This window comes from Bacillus rossius (genome assembly GCF_032445375.1).
Source record: "Bacillus rossius redtenbacheri isolate Brsri chromosome 9 unlocalized genomic scaffold, Brsri_v3 Brsri_v3_scf9_2, whole genome shotgun sequence".
Lineage (NCBI taxonomy): Eukaryota > Metazoa > Arthropoda > Insecta > Phasmatodea > Bacillidae > Bacillus > Bacillus rossius.
Genome location: NW_026962013.1, coordinates 30,555,505 through 30,566,136, shown reverse-complemented (window position 1 = coordinate 30,566,136; position 10,632 = coordinate 30,555,505). Strand labels below are relative to the sequence as shown.

At 36.6% G+C, this 10,632-nt stretch overlaps 1 protein-coding gene across 1 annotated transcript in view; it reads right to left on the bottom strand.

Annotated features, from left to right (window-relative positions):
• Nucleotides 1-927: 927 nt before the first annotated feature.
• The window catches only part of LOC134542896 (pyrokinin-1 receptor-like), a 353,606-nt gene continuing 343,901 nt past the window's right edge, over nt 928-10,632 (bottom strand). The window contains exon 3 of the mRNA XM_063387481.1: nt 928-1,638. Within this exon, the coding sequence (XP_063243551.1) occupies nt 928-1,638 (711 nt within the window). The remainder of the gene's footprint in view (nt 1,639-10,632) is intronic.

The window sequence follows — 10,632 nt, the reverse complement described above, 5'->3', positions numbered from 1 at the left end:
TTCTAAATTTTTTGTTTTGCTAATTTTGTTTGAATTAAACCAAATAAAACACTTTTTTTTTTAAAATCAAATTCGACATTCAATCAATGTGATCAGAAATGAAAAAAAAGTCAAGCAACCCTAAAATTCGCTTGCTGGGGGAAAGCGTGTGACATTTTTACTTATAAGCGTGATTGGTCAGAACGAGATCGTTAGTTATGTTTACACTGAAATTGAAATAACGCGAAATACCCAAAAATTAAGTGAAATTTATAACTGCTCCACCATAATATAGCAATTTTTTTTAAAAGATTATTTTCAGCGAATTACGCTGATTTCGCGGCGAATCACTCTTCCTTTTAACACGAATTCTGAACGAAGTCTCCTTTAGTTTTTTAGTAAGCAAAAGATTATGTTATCGTGGCTGGATATAAGTCAGTGGTTTCGTTGTATTTGGTTAATGGGTACGCGGTTAATTACTGCCAGTGTATCCAATCCTCCAGTTCGGCAGAAGAGCTGTATTTAATCAGCACCTCCAAAGGACCGCAGAGTACCCGGGTCTTCAGGGTCCCTGACAAGTTGTACAGTGCTTGGTCTTTAGCGTTCCTGACAAGTTGTACAGTGCTTGGTCTTTAGCGTTCCTGACAAGTTGTACAGTGCTTGGTCTTTAGCGTTCCAAACAAGTTGCACAGTGCTTGGTCGTTAGCGTTCCTAACAAGTTACACAGTGCTTGGTCTTTAGCGTTCCTGACAAGTTGTACAGTGCTTGGTCTTTAGCGTTCCTGACAAGTTGCACAGTACTTGGTCTTTAGCGTTCCTGACAGGCTGCAGAGTGCTTGGTCTTCAGTGTTCCTGACGAGTTGTACAGTGCTTGGTATTCAGGGTCCCTGACAGGCTGCAGAGTGCTTGGTCTTGAGCGACTCTTGACGGAGCGCAGAGCCCCAGGTGCTCAGCACCTCTGTCGGCGGTGCAGCTCCTCCATGTAGGTGGTGAGCTCGTCCTCCAGGGCGCCGCGCTCCACGTCCCGCAGGCTGCTGTTGCTCACGTTGTTGCTGTTGTTGCTGGTCGCGACGTTGTGGTCGCTCGCGCTGTGGCACATCACCACGGGCAGCAGGTTGAAGCTCTCCCCTCCTCCTCCTCCGGGTGCGGCGGCGGCGGCGGCGGGGGCGTAGGCCAGGGAGGCCGTGGCCGACCTCCTGGAGGCGGGGTCGCCGGGCCGCGACACGCAGCCCAGAACCTTCCACAACAGCGAGGCCCCGTCGCCGTCGCCCCGTCGCCGCCGGCGGCGCGAGGACAGCAGCGCCTTCTGGCTGGACTGCGTGTCCTGGCGGTCGTAGGGCGGCAGCGCGCCGGCGCGCACCTCCGCCCCCTGCGCCGCCGCCACCGCCACCACCACGGAGTAGCAGCGGCGGAACTCGACGCTGTCCGTGCGCACGGAGCCGCCCCCGGCGGAGCGGCCCGTCCTGCCGCCCCCGGAGGTGGTGACGGCCGTGGCGAGGTACTCCTCGCGCACCGAGTTGCCCGAGTAGTCGGTGCTCTCCTGGCCGCTGGGGGCGGCGCAGGCGGCGGGGAGGCAGCGCTGGTGGGCGGAGCGCGACAGCACGGAGTAGGAGCGGCGGCGGCGGCGCGCCCTCACGCCGCAGCAGCGGGCCAGCGTGTCCTGAAAAAGAAGGTCTGCAGCTGTGTCACGGCTGCCTTGCGCCCGCCAGTACCCCGGCCTGCAAGCACGGGCTAGCCCGCCCGCCAGTACCCCGGCCTGCAAGCACGGGCCAGCCCACCCGCCAGTACCCCGGCCTGCAAGCACGGGCCAGCCCGCCCGCCAGTACCCCGGCCTGCAAGCACGGGCCAGCCCGCCCGCCAGTACCCCGGCCTGCAAGCACGGGCCAGCCCGCCCGCCAGTACCCCGGCCTGCAAGCACGGGCCAGCCCGCCCGCCAGTACCCCGGCCTGCAAGCACGGGCCAGCCCGCCCGCCAGTACCCCGGCCTGCAAGCACGGGCCAGCCCGCCCGCCAGTACCCCGGCCTGCAAGCACGGGCCAGCCCGCCCGCCAGTACCCCGGCCTGCAAGCACGGGCGTGGCGTGGCGACCGGGGCCCGCATCTATCCACTCATTCCTCGTATATCTACATCCGGCTAAGTCACACCCCTTTCTTACACTTGACCACAGATTAGAAAAGAATACTACACATAAACATATAAACATTAAATAGAAAAACAAAGAAGTAAACACTTCAAAATAAAAGACTAAACTAAGAACATTCTTAATACATTAATTATTTTTAAATATGTTCTCTTAAATAGTGGTCTGATTTCTTACAGAGAAAATGTACACAATATAAATATAAAATTAAAATAATAGATAAACAAGAACAAGAACATAAAATACAAAAAAAAAAGCTTATGTAGGCTACACCGTTACAAAGGTACAATTTTGCAAGCTCAAGTTGGCCCCCAAACATAGGGGCTCCTTAATTCCCTGTTTGGAGGGGGCAGGGGGCACATTGAACCCTTTAAAATTGCTCCAAATTAGTGACGGCCAACTTCACTCTTTTCAAAGCCAGATATCATATATGAAACCAACCTGATGCGATGGATATATATGTATTATATTTATTTAAACTAATTCGAAGGCCAGACACGCATTAAATAACATTAATTTGTCTTATAACAACTTTTAATGTAGTATTATTCTGTTGAGAAAACGATCTAACGCAATATGTGGCATGTAATGAAGAAATAACAATAATATTTACAAAAACAAAATATATCAAAACTAAGAAGACAAACAACGAAACTATACATTTTGTGCAAAATTATAATAAATTATATATATTTTAATTTTTGAGACAATATCATGGTTTCATAGCGTTATTTCTGATAACTCATCCTACTTTCATGAGAAAATAAAAAGCTGTTAATAAATGACAGTACGCAAAAAAATTTCTTTGTTTAAAAATTCCTTAAGGGGTCTGCATGAAACAATGTCGCAATCATATCTGCTCTCAACCATTGAAATTTCAATAATAATCTTTAAGAAATGATATAATTAATTTATTTCAGTTAACAGCAGTTCACTGTTTATCAGTATTGCCACTGAATTAGATATTTTTTCCCCTTCGTTGAGCACGTATTTCTGGTTAATTTCGCTGATACGCTAGTCAGCAACAGCTTGCAAGCTGAATTTTCAGTTATTAAAATTTCACTAATTAATTAGGCTAATTTATGATTTAGAATGATTCAGAGTGTCATTAAATATAATAAACAATCAATGTGCCATAAATCTCCCTGCCAAACCGGAGGAGATTGAAATTCGTAATCATTCCAGATTTATAAATGATGTTACCCGCAGTCACGCCATGGCAATTATCATGATTATAATTTTTTTTTTTTTACATTCTGCACTCTCACAATGGCATTCTTCGGTTCTGAGCCATCCTCCCTCCAAAAAAATAGAAATTCGGATCACACCTAATGATATGATGGGATTTTTAGTTCAGGGTCTGTAGCCATGGGGTTCTAAAAATTCTGTGAGGTTATGTTTTTAAAAATCAAAGTCGTATAACGTTTTAAAGCATAATTTTTAAATTAAAAATAAAATCAGATTAACTTCTATCACGCTAGAATTCAAATTAATTTTCCAATTTGTGTAAACGGATATGGCAGTAGTGTGAGGGTGATGAAGGAACACGTGGGAACAGGGGGAATACCTAAAACGGCATCCAAACCACATACATTAAAAGCAGGGATGGTCACCGTGTGTTTTTGTTAGTTGGAAGAGAACATAAAAGAGGATTTTTTTCTGTGATCTCATCAAGTGTGAGGTTAGATAGCTTGTACAACTATCCGGTCTGTTGATTGCTGGTTTTTTTGGCCAGATGTTATTACTGGGTGCGGTGCTGACCGACATAAAACGCAGTTGTTTTCTAAAATAACCTATTTATAACCATGTAGTTTGTTTATTGTGTAATTGCACGCCTTTGAAAATACCACTTTGTTTCCAAATTACCAAATTACATTTCCGTCCGCTGAAGTGTGGAATATGTTTGAACTTTAAAATGTTATTTATAAGGAAATTAAAATATTTTTCATGCGAAACTATAAAATGACTGTATTACCACCAAAAAATAATAATATTATTTAGAATAACTGTTTAAAAATTATAATTTATTTGTTTTCAGCTTAAAAAAATAAATAAAAAATGTTGCATGGCCACCACACCTATTTTAAATGAAACATAATATATATAGGGATAGAAATTTCGTGTAAATGTGTACAAGTGTACAAGTATAAAAGAGTACAGGTGAGTATACGCAGGTATGCTAGTGTATAAGTATGTGTGCAAAAATTCGATTTCGGAAGCTGAGTGTGAGCTAGTATGCGAATTAACAATTATGCAAGTGCGTAAGTATGCAATAAGGCAAGTACAAAACAGCGCATGGATACACTGTTGTTTTTAAATGGTACAGAAACGTTCATGTAAAATTACATATTTTGTAAATTTGTTCATTTATGTGAGAACAACTGTAAAACTACAAAATAGGGTTCCCAGTATAACTGGTTTCGGATTATTACCCGGGCATTTATGCTTTGTGTTCCAGTACCTCCAATAGTTAAAAGTAATTTGTTTAAACGTTTCCTGAATAACTTTTCAGTATTAAATGGGCGCATTAAGAATAATAAAATCAAATAATTTCCAATTATTGACTATTAGATTATCTTATTGATTGTTTTAAAAAATTATGCTTGAATGAAACATCAGTTAAAAAATAAATTATGCTCCAATTTTGGTAAAAAAATTACTCAGAATTTTTTTCGAAAAAATAATTTCATATACTCAAAAAATAACCATAGCCATCTGTTGTAAAAATTACAATAACATTCTTGTAGTATTACAAACTCTATCTTGGCAACTGGTTTCCAAAGGAATTTTTTGTAAAAGTACAAAATTGTACTTCTGTGTAGGTAAAAGTGCACGAGTATGCTAGTGTGCCATTAAACCAGTACGATATAATGACAACATGCCGTTGAGCGCTGCTGCTGTAGTGTTTTCGGTGATTTGATTGCTAATGAAATATGTGATTAAGATTCACACTGTAGGTTCACAATCGTAACATACATGGCGACGGAAATAAACCTGTTTTTTTAGTTTTATTGCTCACTAATTTGTTTGCTCATTATTACCCTTTTAGTGGCGCTCTGATTACTCAAATGCCCCGTCTTTCCCTACACTGTTCAAAAATTTCACCTTACATTTGGGAAGAACGCTGGTCACAAATAATCCAGGGAGCTTCATAAATTTATCGATATATTCGTAAATTTACGCGTACAAAATTCACTTACATTGAAAAAGAGTCTAAAAGACTATTCTTGGTTTAAAAACTGGTTAATACTCATTCAAAAACATGCGTGTGCGGGTTTTTTTTTTTTTTTTTTACCGAAGAACAGAATAAGGAAGTTGATATTAGGCGTAGGTTCCACGAACATCCAGTTATCTGAAATTACGAAGAACTCTTAGTTTGAGTTAAGTTCTTGTTCGTAAAGACCGCAAATTCACTGTAATTTTTACGAGTGTACCGGCTGCAATAAGAGTCACTTCAAAACTGGAATAGACCAACGAGAAATAAAAATTTTAATGTCCAAGTGAAAGTGTCTATACTAACACGAGAAAGAGTTTCTCTGGTTTTTTTTTCTCACATGTGCGTCCCGCTCATGTTGCGAGGGTCATGGGTTCCATGCCAACAGCGGACGTGACTCACACTTACGAGCACCTGAGTGGTTCGGAGTCCACTACAATATTAGCGGTCCCGTAACCCTAAACCTCTGCGCAAAACCGTGCCACGTAAAATATACCAGAAAACAGCTATCCAGTGGTGTAATTAAGTTTTGGATGGAGATGATCGATATGTAGCTGTAACACCAAACTGTATCCCCAGATAATGTTATCATTCGTTTTTTGAATTTCCTCCCACTATAGAAGCAATTTCAAAGATGTATTCACGTCAAAAAACATAAATTTTCTGGTAATAATCCAAACCCAGTATTTCTGCGAACACTATATTTGTATTGATACTGTTGTTTTAATTTGAATTTACAAAAATATGTAACATTACATGAATAATTATGTTCCATTTAGAAGAAAAAACAAATTTGACAGTGTGCTTGTTGTAAGAGTTAGGATAATTTTGCAGAATGATAACTATTCGCGTTTTTGATCAAATTTGTTAATGAATTTTGGAAATATTACTGTTGGTCTACTATAAGTTGATCAAACGATGTTCGGTATACTTTCCTGTGAATGAAGAAAAACGTTAAATCGAATAATTAAAGGACGTCATGCTGCATGTAAATAATAATAGATACATTTCTGTAGGTACTTCATTAAAATTTTGACCACTGCAGGCAGCAACTGAGCGCCTATTTTGGACACCCAACTTATAATATGTACCTAAAAAAATAATCAACTTCTCATAACGTGCATTTCAAACGTGTTTGAAGTTGTTAAAAAAACATTCTGCAATGTCGTTATGAGAAAAACTTATTTCCAAGTATAATTTGGTCTGTTATTCCATGAATCGTTAGGCAACAAATAAATATGTATAAAGGAGTAAAATATAAGATTATAAAAAAAAATCACTGTTCCTATTACATCGAGCTTGAAAATTTATAGTAAAATTTGACTTAAATGGAGTAATCTTAATTGTTTTAAATTTACAGTACGAAGCTCAAATATATATTATGAATATGAAATTTTTGGTAGTATTATAATAATAAATTTAGGGTTAGGCCCTACGTACTAATCACATGTTTACCGGTTACTGTAGGTTAAGGCCAAATTACGATGCCAGTATTATGCCTTAAATTAAAAGCTTCCGAGAGTTTATGCAAAATATTTTATAAATATTTGACAATTTTTTACATTTTAAATTATATAACACTAATAGGTGATTAGCTGAACAATCCGATGTAAGAAATTATCAAACTTAAATACTTTTTGATTTAAATCACAACTCTTCTGTATTCCCCTAAACTAATACTTACTCTTAAAAATTTACTTCATTACTTTGACTGTGATAAAATTTCTTCAGCAAAAATGCTTTAATACAATATGCGCCTTAGGTATACATGGGGAATATTTCCAGAAATGTCAGTAAAATATATTGCTTTCATAAAATTTAGAAAGACGTAGGCCTACTTAATTTTCTAGGTTTTTTAATTCGTAATTTAATACATCGTTTTACTTGTTGTTACCATGGTTAACTAATATTTTCATAAACCCAAAATTGAGTAACGCACCTACAACTCGACTGGATGCCGCTTCTGGAAAATATTTTGTTTAACACTTTCACTCGGAGTCGTGTTCTGCAGTGAAAGGCGAATGAGAGGTAAAAGAAGAGACATGGAAAACAAATTAAAAACGGGAATAGCCTACATACGCATTTCACCATAACATCTTTACAATTTTTTTCAACCGAGAGAAAATGTAATTATTTTTACATATGACAGTCGCTTGGAATACTCAAACTGCGCTGTTCAATAGCTGAACCAAAGATTATTATGGGTTCAGTTTTCCAAGAATTAGGAATGGGCTTAGAATGGTATCTGGGAAGGAGAAGTATTTATACAAATAAATATTATTTATTTATTTCCAAAAGAATGACTGACAATTTCTTTTTTTACAAATTTGATTATTCCAGAAAGTAAATATTTCTCTAAAATTAGAAAGGTAAATATTTTAATTTTTTAAAAAATAATTTCCTAAGAAATCCTAAAAAGTATGTTTAGTTAATATAGAACGTGTATTAAAAGTTTCTAATAAAATATATATGACGATTTTGTGTATTTTCCTTCATCGAAAAACTCTTCTTTTTTTTTTAAGTTACTGGGGAAAGTGTGGTAAAGAAAACAAGTGCAAACACAATTTTATGACAAACAATACAGGCTATTTTTTATATACCTTGAATAAAATAAATCACCAGATGTATATTAAACTAGTCAAGTTTAAGCTGGGTATCCGGTTCAAATATTCAAACAATTTATGTTATTCTTATGTAGAATTAAAAAGAACGATTAAAATAAATTCATAAAAATTTAAGGGTTTCGCTGTTTAACTGAAGACCTGTGTAAGGTTTTAATCAACCAGTCACTACCAATGTTAGTTGTTATAGATACTTTAGACTAACAACAATATGGACGTAAAATTCGAAATAAATAAATAACATTTTTTAAACCAATTAACCTAATTAAATTCTCAGGGCTACTAATAAAATAGTAAAAAAAAAAAGCGATAGTGGAAAAGTAATTTTCATAAAATATACATTATCAATGGTGAAGTGATGCTTTTAATGTTTGTTAAATCGAAGGTATTACAAATTTTATTTTAGTGAACATATTCTTATCAGTGATTTTGTATGTTATGAAGATATTCAAACGAGTGAACAAACACACAATGAAAATTTATAAACACGGAACTGAAAAATGTTGAGGGTTGCATTAATTATTTAAATTTTTTTTCAAGCAATGAATTCAGTTCACTTAATTATAGTTAAAAAAAACCATATAATCTCTAATTTAAGAGCACGGTAAGGTGACAGAGCTAAACTAGTTTAAGTGAATAAGTTTAGGTAGCCCTATTTAAAAACGTTTACTTAATTTACTAGAAAGTGCCTGTCAGAATACACGAGAATCGTCTGCAATATTTATGTTTCAGTATTATATTGGGATGGCTTTTTAATACTATATTGAATGAATACATTGTATTGTATTCACTTGCAAAAACATATAGGTATTGCTTATTTTATTTAACTTTTGATTTTTATAATACTAGAAGACTCGAGTTCGACCTCCTTTAACAAAATAATTTTTGACGTTAAAACAGCCAATAACAAGCAAGTGTAAAGCTATGACATTCGGAATTACTTCTATAAACTGTATAGTGTGGATGAGAAATATGCGTGACCAGTAGTTGAGTTAAATATACCATGCATTTTTTTTTGCAAATGAAACAAAACTATTCATGTAAAAATACTGATGTTTGTAAATTTTGAACATTTACATGAAAACAGCTGTACCACTACAAAATAGTGTTCGCAGTAATACTGGGTTCGGATTCTTACCCGGACATTTATGCTTTGTGTTGTCCCAGTACCTACAATATTTGAAATTATTTGTAAACCATTCCATTAATAGCTTTCTAGTATTAACTGCACACATTAATAAGCATGATAAAACAAAATAATGAATATATTATATTTTACATTGTTTAAACAAATGTGCTGGAATGAAACATTAACTAATATATCAAATAATATGCCACTCTTCGTAAGAAATATTCAGTATTATCTCAAATAAATTGTATTTCATGTAAGCAAAAATAACCATAGTAGGCAAAGTTACAATACATTTCTTGTAGTATTGCAAAACTATTTCTTGCCAACGGTATTCCAAAGGAATCTTCTGCAAAAATATAGAAGTTTTTTTTTTCTGTGTATTCCTGTGAAGCAGTTCAAAATTCCAGCTAACCGCGTGCTACTAAGGTTTTAAGCCTTGGTTTTACAAACATGGATTTTTTCTCGTCATGACTATAAATTAAATGAGTATTTATACAATTTAAACACGGTACTTCCGTTGCATTTTTTATGTTCTTTGACAAATGCAAGGGAAAGATCGTGTAAACATTATTTAAAAAGATTTTTTTTTTGACGTGATAACGTTTTATAAATCGATGAACGCCAGCTGCACGCACGAAAAAGCATGACTCATTGTCACGTTCCACCTGGGTCGAGCGTGCAAGAACCGGCCAACCACTGTGCGAGAAAATCTTCTATAATATCAAACAGGTTAAGGCGGGCTTTTTAACTAATTGTTCGTGATTATATTTAAACAAATTATTCAAACTAAATTTGCAAAAACTGTAAATAAAATTTGAAAATTAAAAAGTATGCATTTTTCATCAATGTTTTCTTACGACGTTATCACGTAAAATTATCGTCCGTAAACCGACGTTACAGACAACCCACTTTTTTTCGACATTGGTAATGACGAGAAATTGAAAAAAAAATTGACATGGCGTGTGAGATTGAGGTTTGATCCATCATACTCGACTCTACCTTTAAGAGTCAGTTCTGGAACGCAGAAAAGACTGCAGGGATGGCCACAGTGTACCACGCCGGCTTATTTCATTTTCATTTTCTTTGTTTGTCTGTGTGCTGTGAGAATGTGTAAATTAATGTAAATAGGAAAATCTAATTGTTATAAGCATCTAGCTTTAATTTCTGGTCAATACCTATAAGAATTCGTGATATCGTATTAGGAAAAAAATTTCAAAGATTTTACTGCCGCCGTAAGTATTTATAAAATCAACCCGAAAATTAAACCGGTTAATTAAGAAAAATGCTTAAGGTAATTTATCAAAACCATCGTTGATTTTTTTGGTTCCGGTTTGCCTATTTTGCAAAAATTAATTTTTAAGCACCTGAAAGCCTTTCTTCTTGCTTTAATTAAAATGTTTTCTAATATAATTTGCATTTCTTTCAGTCAAAAGTTTACATAAAAAGCTTTAAGAGAGAGCAAACTCTAACCACCGATGACGTGTGTTATATATTTTTATTCAAACTTACGTACTTGGATACTCCTTAATAATGTACACGACTGAGTAA